The sequence below is a fragment of the Aptenodytes forsteri genome, unplaced genomic scaffold (assembly GCF_000699145.1).
Source record: "Aptenodytes forsteri isolate BGI_AS27 unplaced genomic scaffold, ASM69914v1 Scaffold270, whole genome shotgun sequence".
NCBI classification, from domain to species: domain Eukaryota; kingdom Metazoa; phylum Chordata; class Aves; order Sphenisciformes; family Spheniscidae; genus Aptenodytes; species Aptenodytes forsteri.
In genome coordinates, this window is record NW_008794631.1 from 1,302,524 (window position 1) to 1,320,591 (window position 18,068).

The window sequence follows — 18,068 nt, forward strand, 5'->3', positions numbered from 1 at the left end:
GAGGAGGTTAAAAAAAAAAAAAGGCTGACAAGACCCGCGCTGGTATCGGCGAGAATCGGGGGCGAAGGGGAGGAAAAGGGTTTTTCACCACTTTAGCATCCTTTGGGGGAGAAGTGGGACAGTGTGCTGTTTGTGTAACTAACTCCTCTTAAAACGGTCCCTCTAATCGTGCTGACTAGCTCTGCTTATAGTGTTGGTATGACCAGCTTATTTCTTGATAACGCTTTATTGAAAGGATGGAGGGTTGCTTATTGTTTTAAAGCCTGACTTTCTGAGCGAATTTGTCAATAACACGTCTATGAACAAATCCTCTTTTGAAAAGTTATTTTGTAAAAGTTATTTCAGGAATTAAAAACCTGGTTTGTGTAGTCGCCTTAATAGTCTATCCGTTTAACACTTGTATGTGTAGTTACTGACTTGCTGTATGAAATGTCTTTCAGCAGTTTTGAAGTCAAGATTTTTACAGAAGACTAATGCTGCAGAGTTCGAACAGATTTCCTCTTACAGAGGCTGTTCTTAATTGATGCTTAAAATACTTGTTTTCTTTTGACAGTGTTTGTTGATGACAGAAAGGCCTTCATCATAAAAGGTGATAGCAAGATATGGCTCACTTTCCTTCTGGGTAAGTAGGAGGAATGCGTCGGGGGGAAATACTGTTCTTTTTACCTTTCTTTCTCCGGAATTGTAAACTCTATCAAAATATATTTGGAAATATAACTTGGAAAAACAAAAAAGCATAGCTTATGTTGAAAAGGGACAGGAAGTAACTTCCTACCTGGTAAGTTTTGTAAAGCTGTTATTGTAGCAGTTGATGTGGTATCAGAACATTTGTAGGAAAATAATTGTCCAGATATTTATGGATCTCTCCTATCCAGTCATTATTTTCTAGGAAAAAAACAAAAGCAACTCTTAATAAGTCATGTAATCAAAACAGCTTGTTTTGGAAGGATTACAGGTGGAAGAACATACAACTGTAGGGCGATGTAAATTCCGCTGTTGTTATCTTTGGGAATGTTTTGGAGTAAATAATAAAATGGCTAATGGCCAAAATCTTGGAAGAAGCACCTCAAGTGTTTGCAAAATTAAATAAGAAATGCATTCCTAAAGTTAATAAATGTTAAATAATAGCATATTTGTCAGATGCGCAGTTAGATGTACTCTTAAAGGTATTATATTTTAAGACTGTCAGGGTATTCCAAAGGTGCTGGTACTATTAATCACACCACCAGTAGTCCTTGTTGCCAAAGGGAGTTTCTTCAGTTTGATGAATTATGTTGCAAAATAGTAGCAGGGAAACAACCCTTAGCTTACAAACTAATTGATTAATAAACTGCTCCTGAATTGCTTTGCTTACCTCTGTTTATTCAGCATTTCCTGGACTAGTAGTTACTTAAATGACATAGAAATGTAAAACTGATGGTCAAAATTGAAAAATGCTTTCCTTTGATTGAAATTTGAGAGCAGATTAGATAGAGCGCTTTATAATTTCTGGAGTTTGAATTTGGCTGTGAAACCCAGATTACCAATTAAATACTTCAGGGAGCTGTTTATATTTTTAATAGGAGTAAACCTTTAATAGCAAAGTATGTAATAGCATACAGTATTTGCAGTAGCAAAGAATGTACATATACTAAATATGAAATAGTGGGTTTTGGTTAGTGTTAGTGGTATTTGAATTTTTGTTGTTGTTTTGCTTAAGCTGTAAGGTCCAGATTTTAAAAACAGAGGCTCCCACAGTTGGAGCTAGTTTTGTTATAGGGTGTGGATTTTTTTCTCTTAGGAATTATCTCCAATTTACGTGCAACAATAAAGTCGTCAGATTTTCAAGGACATTCTTATATAACACTTTGCCCTATTATGTTGGGTTTTTTTACAATGACCATTGAATTGAGGCCTTATTCTCGAAGACATCCTTTCTAGATTGCACAGAATCTCACAGTGAAACATCTTGACGAAGCTGCAGAAGTAGTCAATGCTTGCACATTCCTCATTGTTCCCAGTTCTGCTGTATTCCTACCTAGTCATTTTGGGGATGCTTGCAAAGTATTAATCAGTTTCTAGTACGTTTTCATCCTGTTGCATTACAGTATCTCAGTGTTTGTTGATCTCTTGGTAGATGACTTCTGTATATTATGGCTTTATTCTGCAGTATTTAATTTCTAGAATTAGAATGCTTTTTATATGCCATTCGCATTGCTTTTCTTGGAATAGAACACAGGCAAAAATAGGAAATCTGAAGAATAAACTATCAGATTTTACATAATAGCCCTAGTCTGCAAAAATTTGATCATATGCTTTGCTTTTAGGGATTCTTAGGTTGGGTGAGAAAATGGCATCTGCAAGTTCAAGTACGTAGTAGCTGTATAAGTCTTTGTAGCATTAGGACTCTAGTATTCCTCTCCTGTCCTCTCCTTCATTCCCTCCCCAGTAAGGATATTAATGGGCTCAAAGGATGGTAACTTACGAGAGCTGATCTGCATGTTTTCCATCAGAAACTAGCTCAATGTAAGCCTGGATGCAGTCTGTTGAAAAATGTTGATTTGGACTCATAGTGTAAGTCTATGAATTAAGCGCATTGTCTCTTGAAATGTGAGTAGTGACATGGATTGCTGTGCGATTATAAAAGGTCTTCATTTTATATTTATAATATATAAATATATAGTGTTGTGAAGACACAGAATAGTGTGAAGAGTGATGTTGTGAAGTTTCATAAAAATGTACATGAAATTCTCCAAAACAACTGTGAAAGTATTTACACTTAATGCATTGACTTTAAATCAAATGTTTACTGAAGGGAAGAATCAGATTTAAATATATTGTTTTCTTTATGAAGTAAATGGTATGTTTGAATCTGAAATGTAATTTCCGTATTAATATATAATTTATTTGCAACAATAAAATACTGTATATTTGGCTTATTTGGAATCACATGAATTTGAGATCATGAACAATCCTAGTAGCTAATGTGCATTTATTTTGACTTTACTGTTGAAGGGAAGAATCAGATTTAAATATATTGTTTTCTTTATGAAGTAAATGGTATGTTTGAATCTGAAATGTAATTTCCGTATTAATATATAATTTATTTGCAACAATAAAATACTGTATATTTGGCTTATTTGGAATCACATGAATTTGAGATCATGAACAATCCTAGTAGCTAATGTGCATTTATTTTGACTTTACTGTATATACTTACCTAACATGTAATCTGTCTTTAAATTGATATTTTTTTATAGTTGGGGTGGGTTTATATGTAAATGTATTTCAACATGTAATCTTATTGGGATTCTTAGAAATGTTACTGAGAAATTAAATATGCCTTGTGCAAATGTGAGACTCAGTAAGTAATAACTAAGAAAGGTATGGACTGCTCTGTTTCTTTCCATACAGTTATTAAAAAATGTGTTTGTTTATGGAATGTGGTTTGCTGTGTTGCTGATACAGCTAATGTGCTTACCTGGAATTCCATATCATATCCATATCTGCTTTTCTGAAAAAGGAGTTTGCAGCTCTCCATGAGAACTAACGTAAAGATCCTTAGTATAAAAAAAAAAAAAATCTGCAGCTCCTGAAACTTTCCTAAGACATTAAATTCCACTGAATGTGAACTACACGGAGCAGTCCTTTGGTGAATTTTTTTTTTTGGAAAGTATATGTAAAAATGTAAAGTTTTAAATGAAAGCTTGTGGTATTCATTTTCAAACTGAAATCCAGGCTTCCCTTTGAGGAAACTACTTCAGTGACTGAAGTGGAGCTGAAAAACTCCTAAGGAAGTTTCAGTGTGGCATTGTACAACCTCAACTATTACATGAAGTTGGTAGTGGTGACGATGATAACAAGTGCCGCCAGCAGCAGCGTTGTGGTGACGATGATAACAAGTACTGCCAACAGCAGCACTTCCAGGCTCTGTGTTGGAGGAACGTGTGTTTTGGGAATATATACTAGGGCATGAAGTGTACATTCAGTTCACTCCTTTCCACATAAATTTAGTGTTTTTGCGAAGGTGTTTTTCTTTCTGTTGTCCCTGCTGCTTTCCAGAAACAGACCACCATACGCATGTAACATGCAGTCTGAACACGTGCGCATTCACTAACTCTCCAACTATGTTCTGCATCAGTGTGCAGGCATTTGTTACATATTTTACCTATGTGCAAGCAACTTGACCATGTTGCCACAGAGGCGAGGGCCGTGCCTGGGTGCCTGTAGGAGGTGTGTGTAGATCAGCACCCTGGAGAGGGACACCGTGCTCAGCACCTGTCTGACTCTAGCTGGGTGCAAGCAGAAAGGGTGGTTGTCCTCTCCACTTTCTCTCTGCTCCGTATAGCCTATGTGAATGAGAGGGCTCTGCATTAGCCGTAAAGGTTTTCTTGGATTGAAGGCAACCCGTCTGCCTGACCTTTCTATGGCAGAGAGCCACTGTGTGCCTAGAGGGCAACCAAGACACCTTCAGTCTAGAAGGAGCACCGTGGTCGCTCTGCATGCCTACCCTTTATCCCTCACTCATGCTGGCTTTGTTTCCACGGTGAGCTCTGGATATATCGTGAATGCTGCCTAAGCAAAATGGAGTGGCTTCTGCTCTCTGTGGATCTTGTCATGCTAAAGAAGTCGGAGACCTAGGCTGTTTACCCACCACTTTATCATCATTAGTCTTTTCCCTTTGTCCCTCAAATTACCTCTCTTGTTCTGTACCTATGTGACAACAGTGCAGATAGTCTCCGAATGGACAAATGGAATGTTTTTACATGGAGAGTCTACCTTTTTTAGCAATTATAGTCTCAATTAGATTTGTGTTGGTTGTCACGGTCTGTTTGGATCTCTCAAATTTACAGGACAATGTACTCTGAAAATTAAACCTTATTTTATGAGCTCATTAGGAAAGAAAATGAAACATGACAAACAAGGGCTCAATCCACTTTGTACAGACTAGTCTAACATGGGAATTCACTAATTCATCTCTTAAGGCATGAGGTTTCTAACTCACAAGTTCTCTAATTTGCAGCTCATAACTAACTCCTAACTTGTGTGCCTATAAGCGAAATAGTTACCTAGCCCATGGTGGGAGTGCTCATCCTTCCTCTTCCATCACAGTGCAGGTGTCCTCTGTATCACACTGGGAAGCACGAAAGCCTCAGCAGTCCAGCTGCTGCTGGATCTGCTTTAAAAACTTTTTGGGTAAGCTGATGTACTTGTACCTTCCAGCTTGGAAGTTTGATCTATACCATTTCCATGAGTTAGCAGATTCTGAAGTAACTGCCAGACAATCAATATGTGAGGATTATGGCTGCAGGAGACAGCAAGCTGCGGGTAATAATGGCTGCATAATGACCTTTAACCCGTTCTGGCCACCGGGTCCTGCCTATATGTTGCCCTTGCTTTGACCTAACAGCGCTGCTCCTAGCATACATCAGGCCTTAGTATGAGCTGTGTGTTAGCCAAAATCTGAGCAGGAGTTGAGTGAACAGTCACAGTAGGTATCTTAAAATGTTAAAAATATTTGTGCTTATTAAAACATGCTTATAATTCAGTTTTGTTATTGATAGCTGAAATGGGTGCATTAGATTCTGATGAATCAACTTGAGTGATGCAGGATATAGGTGGGAACATTGCCTATTGCTGAACGCCATCAGCATAATTTCAGATTTTCAAAGAGCTGGCCATAAAAGTTAATTCAGATGTTCCTATTCTTCTGTTCCTCTGGAGGCTGAATACCTTCTGTGCACCTCTGAAGTAGTACTGTAATTACTTTAGGAAGAACATGATTTCATGTTCAATGATTTAAATATTTGAGTAACTTGACACCTTTTGTTTCCTTTACAGCTGCTTTTGCAGGAGTCCTACATTGGTAAGGTTAAATTTATTGCTTGAGAGTAATACGATATTTTAAAATAATAAAAATACCATTTTGACTTATATTTAGACAAGCTGTTGGGATAATTTATATTTAGATCTTTCCTTTCAATACCAAATTGTTGTCTCTAAGATGAATAACTCTGTTCTCGTGAAGCTGACATGAAAGGTTTTTTAAGCCTGTTCAGCAAAGAGTGAAGCCTGCTTTCCAGGTGGAAAATTGTTGCTTAGCTATACAAATTCACATGCATTTCCATTAACAGACCTTTTGACCCTCAGTGGGTTTTGAAAGTCCAGGTAAATCCTTTCAACTTTCTCCTGTGTTCTGCTTATTTAGATTCTGCTTTAATTTCTTAGTTTTACCTCCGTTTTCTCTAACCTCTTCAGTGAAGTCTGGCCAATGTTTTCTTTGTGTACAGAAGAATGGCCTTTCAACTACTCTTTGTCAATGTAATCCTTGTGTTTCAGGTTCCATCCTAATCCTCACCCTTCCTTTTTGTAGTATAGACTTGAAATAGAATGGCTTCTATAGTGATTTTCACCAGCTGCTTTTGCAGAGATAAAAAGTAACAACTTCTGCCACTCTGTTTTTGTTTCCTAGCTCAAAAAGAACTATTGATTTTTAGTTGTTTGTTTCTTGCAAATTCCTATTCAAAAGCAGAGCCATGTGCACTGCTCTGTTTCTTTTCCATCCTTTCTGGAGATGAAGCTCCTCTTGGAAATGGCAAGTTTTGCCTCCAAAATTATTTGCATTTTTCCTGGCTTCCCCCCCCCCCCCGTAGTTGCACCTTTATTTAAATATACTTTTGATGGTAAGCGCATCTATATATAATGACAGATAACTGCATTAAAATACAAGTCAGAGAAGATTTTTGTGGAAAAAACCCATACACTACTTGTATGTGCACTGTTATTTTCACCAGTTTTTGATCTGTGATTCTTTTCATTTGTCAGATACTTGAATTTTCTTTCCTGATATGTAGACTTGATAGTTTTAATAGCATTAAACTTTTTATCCTTAAGTGTCTGCACTTAAGTTAAAATGCATTAGAGTATTATAACTAATTCCATAATACAATTTAATAAATGCTGTATGGATTAATATTTTTTCCATTTAAAATGGCCTGAATAGAGGAGAATGTTGGTATACTATACGAGTAAATTAAAATCGCAGTTTGTAAGTAAACTTTGGGTCTTCATTGAATTGTTTTGTCAGCTTTTCCTTGGTATATATGACTTAGTACAGGTTCTAAAACTCTTTATTCAGTTTTAATTATTATTATTTTTTAACAGGTGTCACATAACAACTCTTTTTGAAAATGACCGTCATTTTTCTCACCTGTCAACGCTAGAAAGAGAAATGGCTTTTCGCACGGAAATGGTTAGATTATATTTCAATAAAAATTTAGTGATTGGAAAACTTCTGTCTGTAATCTTGTGATCATGGGCTTTCCAAAATTTCTTAATACCTTCTGGATAAGTAAATATATTGATATCTTGCAACTAACATGCATTACACTTTTACATGCAGAGCATTTGTGTGTCTTGCAGCGGATCACTATGAGTGTATCTCTTCACAGTTCACTTAAAACATAATTTAAAAATATGATTCTATAGGAGCTAAAATACAAAACTACAAGAACCTTGTAGCATACTTTCAATTACAGTCTTGTTTTGCAGCTTTTTTTTTTAAATAATTTTTTGTAGCTAATAGATGTTTGCGTATGTATACACCTTTTGGCTGCTTTTATTTTGAGAGTTGTGAAATACTATGCTATGGCATAGTTACCAGCCCAAATGAGAGATTTCCAGATGTCCTATGAAACAATTGCATGCTTCAGTGGCACTAATAGAAGAGATTTGAAAAACTAGATAGTCATCTTGAATCGTTTTGTCCTATTTGTTCTATTACAAAACTTGATTTAAAAACAAAGCTTGTGTATGGCAGTTCATGAAGCAGAAGTGACCTCTTTAATTGTAAATAATGATTCTGCTCTCCTATAGGGTCTTTATTATTCCTACTTCAAGATCATTATTGAGGCACCATCGTTTTGGAATGGAGTATGGGCAATTATGAATGACAGACTAACTGAATATCCTTTAGTGATTAACACCTTACAAAGGTTCAATCTTTACCCAGAGGTGAGCTATGTTTTAAAAATAATACCTTCTGATAAATCTTTGGTTTCTTTAGATTTGACTACAAATTTGTAAAAAAATGTTACTGTGGAAAATGTGGTTGTAAAGATATAGTGACTAATGAAGTGTTGCTTAAATACCTTATTTTAGTTCCAGATTTAAAATGAGAAAGTTACTTCATACATTGTGATCAGTTGTCAGACTTCAAGTATGTCCGATCAAATGTGAATACTCTCTAGATCTTAGTTTCATGCCCTGAAGTTGCAATCCAATTCTATACTTCTTGTCTTCTTTTGTTCTTTTCACTGAAAGCAAGTTGCTGACATTGTGTACTTCAGGAAATATGACATATGAAGCATCAGTAGTATGAGACAATAATGTCTGCAGTGATACAGGTACTGAGAGGTTATTTTGGCTTGCATTTTGTGTAGGACAATGTACTAATGAATCATCACAGTTCACTGTGGCCCTAAAATCCATGAATGGTAATGGTTCACTTACATGTTGCAGAAGAAATTCTTCTGTAGAGGACTGACTGCTGTTGTTTGTACATACTTGATGTTAGGCTTGTTACCTGGTTAGATTATGTTCCTACTCTGCTTTTTTTGTCACTAAAAAGAACGTGTCTTTAAGTACAGAAATGTTTGGTTTTCTCTCTTACGGTTTGCCAGTGTGTCTCAAGTATTTTGCAAAGGGAAAACTCCTTTGGTTAACATACTTTTCTGTAACTCCATGTGTCAGCAACAGCTTATTTTTTTGAGAATCAAGGACTAATAATGGCTGTAATTGTTGGGTACTAGCATTTATACTCATTCTCCTGCTCTGTCAGAGCAGAGCTGCTTTCAGGAACTGTATGTGTAAAGGTTCTCGGCATGCATGTATTTATACAACTTGCATGTAGTGATTTCATTTGCTTCTTAATTCCTTGCTCTGGAAGAACTAAATGCTATAGATGAGTGCTTTTTGTTACCCTCTTGCTGGTTTTAGGTTTGGGGGGTTTTTTTGTGGTTTGGTTTTGATTTGTTTTAACTCCAAAGGGATTGCAGTTCAGTTCTAGAAATGCAACATTGGGAACATGTGCCTTATTTGAGTACTATAATGTTATTTTCTTTAGCTGAGAAAGATTTATTGACTTCAGCTATAATCTGACTTGCAAAAATCAAAGATGACTGGTCAAATGAACTTGCTCTTAGAGAATCATCAGTATCACCATGAAAGATGACTGAGTAAATTGGATGATGAAATCAAAACGAGCAATCAGATATAGTGGCTGACATTCTGTAAGAACATTAGGTAGATTACTGTGCAAAATGTGTAGGCTTGTCTGTTCATTCAGAGTTTTCTAGGATCTTACTGGCTCATAGAACTTGGTGATAAGGTATGAATTCATTCATCTTTTCTGTGCTTGTGTGGGCGTGCAAAGCAGACAAACAGTCTCCTCTGCTCCTTTCAGTCATTTACTGCTTGATGTCTAGCCTTCCTGTAAACAGGGTTTTTTTAAGTCTATTTCTTGAGTACTATTGTTTCCACATAACTACATCTGTAAAACTGTCAATAGGTGCAACTTGACATTTGAAGTATGTTCTCCAAATTAATCTAATTTTATTTAGGGGGCTGGGTGGTGGGAAGATGCTTATGGATTTATTTGTTGGCAGTGAAACTTTTCTTTCTGATACTCAGTATCCAGTCATGTTTTCTGAAAGTGTTTCATTTCCTGTTTGATATTTTAGTATCTTTCCAGCTCTTTCAGCCCAATAGTAGCATTAAGGCTGAATTTTAATAAAATTTTTGTTTAGCGGTTTTCAAAATTAATTGCATCAAAAATAGCCTTGAAATCCAGTTACTAAACAGGATGTTAAACCCATTAAGAAAAGTAGAACAGTTCACCTGCATGTACAGCCGGTACTAGCCATGAAAACTTAAAATGAAGGAAAAAGAAAGATAAAGTGAGTCCATAGCAATCACTGCATCGTCTGTGTAAATTATAAATATAAGCAGTAAAAAAAAATCTGTCAAAAGGAACAAGTCAGTCCTTGTAGTTGTACAATATTATAGTCCCAATAAAGTCTTGATTTTCCAGGTATTTGCTGCATAGTCAGGTTGTTCCAGTAGTTGTGGTGTTGTTTTCATCTGCGATCCCTGATGCAAAATGGCAGAGAGATAATGTGTTAGTTTCTGTGGCGGAGAGATAATGTGTTAAGTTTACCCTCTGGCTGTTCATCGTTACAGAACAGTTGATATTTCTGTGTGTGGCCCTGATGATGAAAATTTGAGTTGGAGTGATGAGTGTTGCGTAGTTGGCATTAAAATGCTTACTCAAAGGCAACTAGTAAAAGGGATTAGCTTTTCTACATGTTCTTTTACAGCAAAGGACTGGCCCGGCCCACAGAGATCTTCTGAGTCTGAGAGCCAGTCTTTTGTTTTCGAAGTTTTGCATTTACTGCCTCATCTGATATGGGACAGTAGGAATTCAAAAAATGCCACTGTGCTCTAATTGACCTAGCAATTTTGTACTAGTGATTTGCTTCCATTTTTATGCTCATGTTAACTGTTTCATATAAAGTAGCTTTTGGCAAAAAAGGTTTTTGTGTTTTGCATGAAGTACCTAACCTGGTACCTTTTTAGGGAGTATTCATGTGTGGTAACATCTGCAGCAGACACAAGCACTTGTGACGTAAAAAGGTAAAGCTGATAATAAAATTTTTTGTGCAACATTGGTTCAGCAAGAATGTTTTATGTACTTAGGGTAATGTCAGCTTCAGGGCTGGTGATGCAAATATGCTAAATAGATATCTCTGAGCTGCCGTATGCATTCTGTTGGCAGTGTACAAACCACATTCAGGTGATAAGAGGAGAGATTTGGATTTGGTTCCCCAGTCCTGTTGTTGCCTGTCTGGAGGTGGGGCAAGTGACTGGTTCACGTGTGCACACATGCACAGTCAGCATTGCCAGGGCACAAATGTTCAGAAAGCCTCCAGGAATTCAGGATAGTGTATTTCGCAGGACAGAATATTGAGGCAGGGAGTCTTGGTCTAGAAAGATGTAGTTGTATTTTAAATGTATAAGATTTACATTGTGAGAGAGTGTAGAGGCCATAGATTAAGTGAGCCATGATGATTGGAGCCCTGCTATTAAAAATTAATGAATTACAGAGTCACAGGACAGTTGAGGTTGGAAGGGGTGTCTGAAGATCATCTAGTCTCAACACTCTGCTCGAAGCAGGGTGAGGTAGAGCAGGTTGCTCAGGGCCATCTCTGGTTTCACTTTGAATATCTCCACTTCTAGGCAACCCGTTCCAGTGTTTGACCACCTTCAAAGTAAAAGTTTTTTCCTATGTATAAGTGGGATTTCCTGTATTTCAATTTGTGCTCATCATCTCTTGTCTTGTCAACTGACAAGTCTGTCTCAGTCATCTTTACTCTATGTCCTTCTTGTCTTGGGCAGCCCAGAACTGGACTCGGCACTGGAGACACAGTCTTAGCAGTGCTGAGTAGAGGGGAAGAATTGCCTCTCTTGTCCTCGTGACATACAGTCAAGGATACATTTAGCTTTCTTTGCAACAAGGGCTTTTTGCTGGCTCAGGTACAACTTGTCCACCAGGACTTACAGGTCCTTTTCTGCGAAACTGCTTTCTAGCTGGTAAACTCCAGTCTGTACTGGTGCATGGTGTTGTTCCTCCCCGGTGCAGGACATTGCACTTAGCTTTCATGAGACTCCTGTTGGCCCATTTCTCTAGCCTGTTGAGGTCCCTCTGAACAGCAACACAAGCATCAATGACTCCTTTCAATTTTGTATCATTTGAGGATGTTCTCTTGTGCCATCATCTAGTCTTAATAAAGATGTAGAACAGAATTGGCAGCAGGTAAAAAAAGATCCACAGCTGTCCCCTCATCTACCAAGACAGTCATCTCAGAAGGTTATGAGGTTGGGCAGACGTGACTTCCGCTTTGTAAATCCATGCTGACCTCTTCCAATCACTTTTTTGTCCTTAGTATGTTTGAAGTCGTTTCCAGGAGGATTTACTCCATCACGTTCTCAGAGATCAAGGTGTAATTCCCTGTTTCCTTCTTGCCCTTCTTGAAGATAGAAGTGACATAAAGAGTTTTATTAGTTGTATGGGGAAAGAAAAGAGGGAATCATCCTTCTTGTACGTGTTTTCTGTGACACAGGGCTGAGACAGCTAATACTGCAGTGGTGAAACATATTTTCAGTCTGGGAACCCCTGGGTTATAACTTTCAAAGCAGCTCAACTGGAATGGCCACATTACTCATTTATGAACTCTATAAAGTCAGTTATATCCTGACAGAATAGCTTGGTAATGTTAACTAGTGACTTTGCTGTGAGATGAGTCATCATTTTTCTGTGTGTAAAATACTGATGTTTTCTGTGTCAAGTGTTGAGATTTAATTTTTTTGTTGTTATAAAAACATTACGACCTTTGCATGGAAAATGGAAATGCTATCTTACATTGCATCTGGAAGCCCTTTCTAATGCATGCTTAAATTTAACCTATCAAAGTTTATCTGAGTAAAAACGCTAAAGATTTGGTCCATTAATATTCTTGCCAGGTGGAAAAAAAGTTAATTGGTTTTAATGGATTTAATTCAGCTAACTGTCCTCTGTCAACAAAATCTGGGATTTTAATATCTGATAAACAAAAATAGTTAAATGGGAAACCTTCCAGACAATATTGAAATGTATAATTTTTTCAAATATTTCAGTTTGATGCATGAAATTATTTCTGTTCTAAGGCAGGCATAATTTTAGTCTATTAATGAACGCTTGGTCTATGTTGGATGCCTTTAGGAAATTATGGTAAGAAATGCTAAGTAGTTGAGATAAATTCTGAGTTTAAAAAAAATCCTGGATGAGGGCCAGTTGTCATGAGAGGTGACCTTGGGCATTGAGCTGATCTCGAAGTTCCTTTCCAGAAACTTCAAATCCTGTTTTCTACCTAGGTGGTCCTCGCCAGCTGGTACCGCATATATACTGCCATTATGGATTTCCTTGGTGTACCGACAAAGACATGTTGGACTGTAAACAGAGGAAAAGGGCTTAGTCCTGTTGAAAGTTGTGAGGGTGAGTTGCATTTTATTCTAGTTTCTTCCTGGAAGCATATAATTGTGGCTTTACATATTTCAGAAGTAATAAATACTCCTGTGTCTTTATCACTGACATGCTTTCATTTGGCTAAGCCTGTGGGTTTGGCAGGTTCACAACATGAGTGAGAAGCGTGAAAAAAAGATACTTTTAAGAATGCCAGGGGTGAGAATGTGGGCTTTGCTTATTAGATAGGTCCTCCTATCTAGGTTGAATTCCTATACTGCAATTCAAAACTTCACAGTTGTAGTCTGAGCCTTCATAATGTTGGACTGTTATAAAGAATAAGATGTCCTAAATGTAATTGGAGGCCACTGTACATGTGTTACATTTTTGTAGCTTCTGTAGAATCCCTAATACATTCCAAGTTCCTACATTTCAAAAACTTACCCTCTGTATTTCCTCCCCTAACTACAACTTGAGGAGTGGGGAGGACAGGGAAAAAGGTAACCACAAGGCTGCCTTTTTGAGAAATCTTGTGTAGTGATTCTGCTGGCAAGACTCCTCTTCCTCTTGTGACCTACTATTCAGCATAAGAATTTCAATGTTATACCTTGATTTTTATACCAAAGCTTGGACGCTGCCACTTTTTTGTTGTTTTTTTTTTTCCCCCCATTTAAAGTATTGGCTTGTCAAGTAAGAGTAGGGAAGTGATCGTGCCCCTGTACTCGGCCCTGGTGAGGCCGCACCGGTTAAAGCTGAATGGTAGATGGTAACTTGTGAAGTTGTTTCATTTTATCATGTCTTCGTGTGGTGACAAGTTAGTATTTTTCCTTTGCACATTGCACATAAGAACTTTCTTCAGAGCTTGAATGACGATGAAAGTACCTTGCTGAGAAATGCTTTTGAGGTGTTCTACAGTCGGTTAAAGCTGAATGGTAGATGGTAGCTTGTGAAGTTGTTTCATTTTATCATTTAATATGTCTTCGTGTGGTGACAAGTTAGTATTTTTCCTTTGCACAAAGGCTATAAGAACTTTCTTCAGAGCTTGAATGATTCACTTTCTCTAATTTTGTCAGAAGCAATAAACAGTGAATAGATGTATAACTTTTCATTCCTGTTTTTTGTAAAAACCAAACCAAACCAACAAAAACACCAACTATTGAGACTACCATGTTTGGTGAGCATATCATCATCTTACTTTAGAGAACTGTCTTGCTGTATTTTCAGCAATGGTGAAAAATCATTTCTGCATACAAAACTATGAAGTTTTGCTACCTTCTCTGTAATTAATAAGGCTTTTTATGCTGTACTGCTGAAATGATTAGAGCCAGGAGGGTTTAAAGAAATAATGGTAAAGAGAGTAACAACAGAAGTGTGAATGCAGAAGTGTTTGTGAATGAATAAACTGAAAGATTTGCTTTATTGGAAAATCTCTTGGCTTCTAATGAAACAAAGAAAGCAAAGAGCATTGTGTGTGATATGTTTAAAGATGGATTTGCTCCTGCAAGAGATGGGAAGTGAGAGTATAGGGAGTACAAACCTGTTCTAAAAAGCTCTATGAAGTCAAAACGTAGTCTGTAGAGAATGTTCTTAGTGATGCTTGTGCCTTTTATACATGGCAGGTTTTTTCTTTACAGTTAATGCTTCCCTCTTGGCTTGTTCTGTTCCTGACTGCACCAATGCTGTGTCCGCCCCTCCTTTTTTTTTTTTCCAGAAGTGTAGTCTTCCAATTGAACCTCCACAATAATCTTGTGCCATTAACTTTTTGTTGTCTCTTTCTGTAGATATATTAAGGTAGTATGCTGTGTGCTGTATTATACTGATTGTATGGTGGTTTTAAGCAATATGATCTTTCTTCTATATTTGACAACATGTGTTAACTGTTTGTTTGTTAGGGTTGGGAGACCCTGCATCCTTTTATGTTGCTGTGATTTTTCTTTTGAATGGATTAATGATGTCACTGTTCTTCATATACGGTACATACCTCAGGTAAGGCAATTAAGACTGAGCTATTTAGTTGATACTAGCTGTCAGTTTTTATACTAAATTTGAAAAAGTGAATGCTAGAATATCTTTATGGGATATTCGCTTATTTGTTTGTACAATAGTAGTGCTTTTTATATGCTTTTACATATACATTGTCACTACAAAATTACTGGGACAGAGAAGCTTGTTGCTTAAAATAATTGAATATGTTGGAAAAAGTTGTGGAAAATTTCAGTGAAGTGGTATCTCATTGCTACCACCGGGTTGTGGATAAAACTAAATACTATGCAGGTTTTAAACAGCTTTTGACAGGTTTGTGCTCTTAAAATTACCAGTGTAACTCATTTTTAAACAAAGTTTAAACGACAGTGTACTTTTAACCAAGATTGGAGTTTCACAATGCTTTGCCTTAAGTCATATTGCATTTCTTTCAATTTTAATTTAACTGATAAGGTAGAATATTTTTTAAGATAATGCATTCTTTTGGAGACATGAACTTCCCTTTTTCTATGAATTTCTGTTTTCAGTATCTGTCCTTAAATTTCAGGAACTGTAATACACTTTCATACAAAAACAGACTCGCATTCAGCAGAAAAACAGAAGTGGAACTATTTTTCTGTTTAACTCTATTTTCATTTGTCAATTTTGCAAAAAAGCAAAAGGCTGCTACATTTTCCTCTGAGATGTGATTGTCTTCCCCCTCATTCCCTGGCTTCACTGTCTTTTGTTCTCTTCCTGCTCTCTCTGAAGCATGTGCTGATACTTAGATAAAGAATAGTATAAGGGCAGGAGCTGACAGTGGGGGTAAAGTGTATATGTTTGTGTTCCTTAACATAGGAAATTAATGTCTTATGTTTTGAGGAAGTAGATAAACTTTGAATATTCATATCATTAACTTGTCATTTTTCTCTTAAGGGAGGTGTATGGAAACCCACTTTTTATATTTTAATGTTACTGAAAAAGCAGTAAGGTCTTAATTTCTCAATACTTTCCTTAGACTTGGGCTGTGTTGAATATAAATAACTACCAAGTATTGATAGTAATTCAGTTTTTAATATAAATGATCTGCTATGTAGGTAGTCAAGATGACTAGAATATAAATGCAGTTCTTTCAAGGTGTAAGCCATTAGCTATATGGGGTTATGAAAAATAACAAGTGACTACGAATTTTCCTGCAGGTAGGATTTTGATTTTAATTATTTATTCTGAAGAATATTCGTAGTTGGATACCAGATCTAGATGACTGCTGTCCTGGTTTCGGCTAGAGTCAATAGAGTTAGGATAGAGTTAATTTTCTTCCTAGTAGCTAGTATAGTGCTGTGTTTTGGATTTAGTATGAGAATAACGTGCTAACACACTGATGTTTTAGCTGTTGCTAAGCAGTGTTTATACTAAGTCAAGGACTTTTCAGCTTCCCATGCTCTACTGACTGAGAAGGCTGGAGATGCACAAGAAGCTGGGAGGGGGCACAGCCAGCTGACCCAAACTGGCCAAAGGGATATTCCATACCATGTGATGTCATGCTCAGTACATAAACTGGGGGAAAGCTGGCCTGGGGGCGCTGCTGCTCAGAGACTGGCTGGGCATCGGTCAGCAGGTGTTAAGCAACTGCATCGTGCATCACTTGCTTTGTATATTCTTTTATTACTGTTGTTGTTATTATTACTATTTTTTTTTATTTAATTCTCTCCCCTTCCCACCGGGAGCAGGGCAGAGAGTGAGCAAGCAGCTGTGTGGTGCTCGGTTGCTGGCTGAGGTTAAACGACAACAACTGCTTAGCCATTATGGCTTTTTCAAGGTTCCTCTTAGTCAAAGCAAGCCAAAATATTTAGGCTTTTCCATAAGGTGTGAAAAATAAAAGAACTGAATCTGGAGTAATGCAATTCTACTACACTGAAGTAGGTAATCTTATGACTCAGCATAAGTCTCCTTCATAAAGCTGATTTGTTTCTGCTATGCATTTTGAAAGGCTTTTTCATAGCATGACTCATTTGATGGTGGGAAACCATCCTCTAATATTTTCTCTATCTTTTCATTCCTGAATTTGTTAGCACTAATCATCTGAAGCTTACATAATTGTTTTTTCTAGGTGGTTTTTTTTGTCTCCCTATATGTTCATAGAACGTGTAATCTTTTTATTTCAGCCTTTATTTGCTTTTAGTCTCTTTGCAATCTTGGACTAGTGATGGAAGGTGATAGGATAGTGGAAGACCACTTTTATTAGTATTTTCCAAGCTAGCATGTGTTCTCACATCTGTGCTTGCTGTACTCTATAATGAGCTTGTTCAAAGACTCTTGGGAATCTTATTATATGATGCAAGTTAGTCTCAAGCTCTGGAGCATTCTCTGTTAAGATAACTGAAGCAATATGATGAGAACTCATGCCACTTTTTTAGGTTTTTTTTATGGACAAAGGAATGGCATTTGGATGATAAGTACTTTATGCAATTGTAAGATTCTGCCTCCCCCCAACCTTCCCTGCTTCTCTATTCTTGTAGTCAAGGGACAGAATACTTAAGCTGATTGTTAAATACTGCATCTTGAGGAACTAGCAGTAAATTTCCCATATCTCCTTCTGACAGTACTTTTTCAGTATTTTGTTTCTTGCATGTTAATCAACAATGAATTACAACATTTCTCCAGATGGCTTTTAAGCTTCAGCTTATTGTACCCAGGGAGTCAAAAGACTAGTTCTTTCATTATTCCAGAGCTGACTCTACCAGACAAAGTGTAACTGTTCAGATCAGTTCTTTAAAAATTACTAATTATTTATTAAATTTAGATTATTCTGTATTAAACATGGGGGAAATAGGTTCCAACTGAAGGGCACGTACTTTGCCAATTGTAGTATGGTATGGGAGTTTCAGTGGAAAGAGTTATCCTTTATCTTTTATATTGGCATAGAAAGGCTTAACTACTGTATCTCCTACATGATAGCACTGCACTGTTAGAAGATAACCAGTCTAACTCAACACTATACATAACCCGCTGTGAAATAGGCTCTGTTCGTTTCCTCTTCTGGAAAAGATACTGACGAGGTGCATTTCCC

At 37.0% G+C, this 18,068-nt stretch overlaps 1 protein-coding gene across 1 annotated transcript in view; it reads left to right on the forward strand.

The window, feature by feature from the left end:
* DPY19L1 (dpy-19 like 1) overlaps positions 1-18,068 on the forward strand; it is a 55,733-nt gene that overhangs the window by 1,345 nt on the left and 36,320 nt on the right. Inside the window, exons 2-8 of the mRNA XM_009273499.1 lie at positions 323-399; positions 554-622; positions 5,821-5,845; positions 7,144-7,231; positions 7,855-7,992; positions 12,949-13,069; positions 14,929-15,022. Coding sequence (XP_009271774.1) covers positions 323-399; positions 554-622; positions 5,821-5,845; positions 7,144-7,231; positions 7,855-7,992; positions 12,949-13,069; positions 14,929-15,022 — 612 coding nt within the window. The remainder of the gene's footprint in view (positions 1-322; positions 400-553; positions 623-5,820; positions 5,846-7,143; positions 7,232-7,854; positions 7,993-12,948; positions 13,070-14,928; positions 15,023-18,068) is intronic.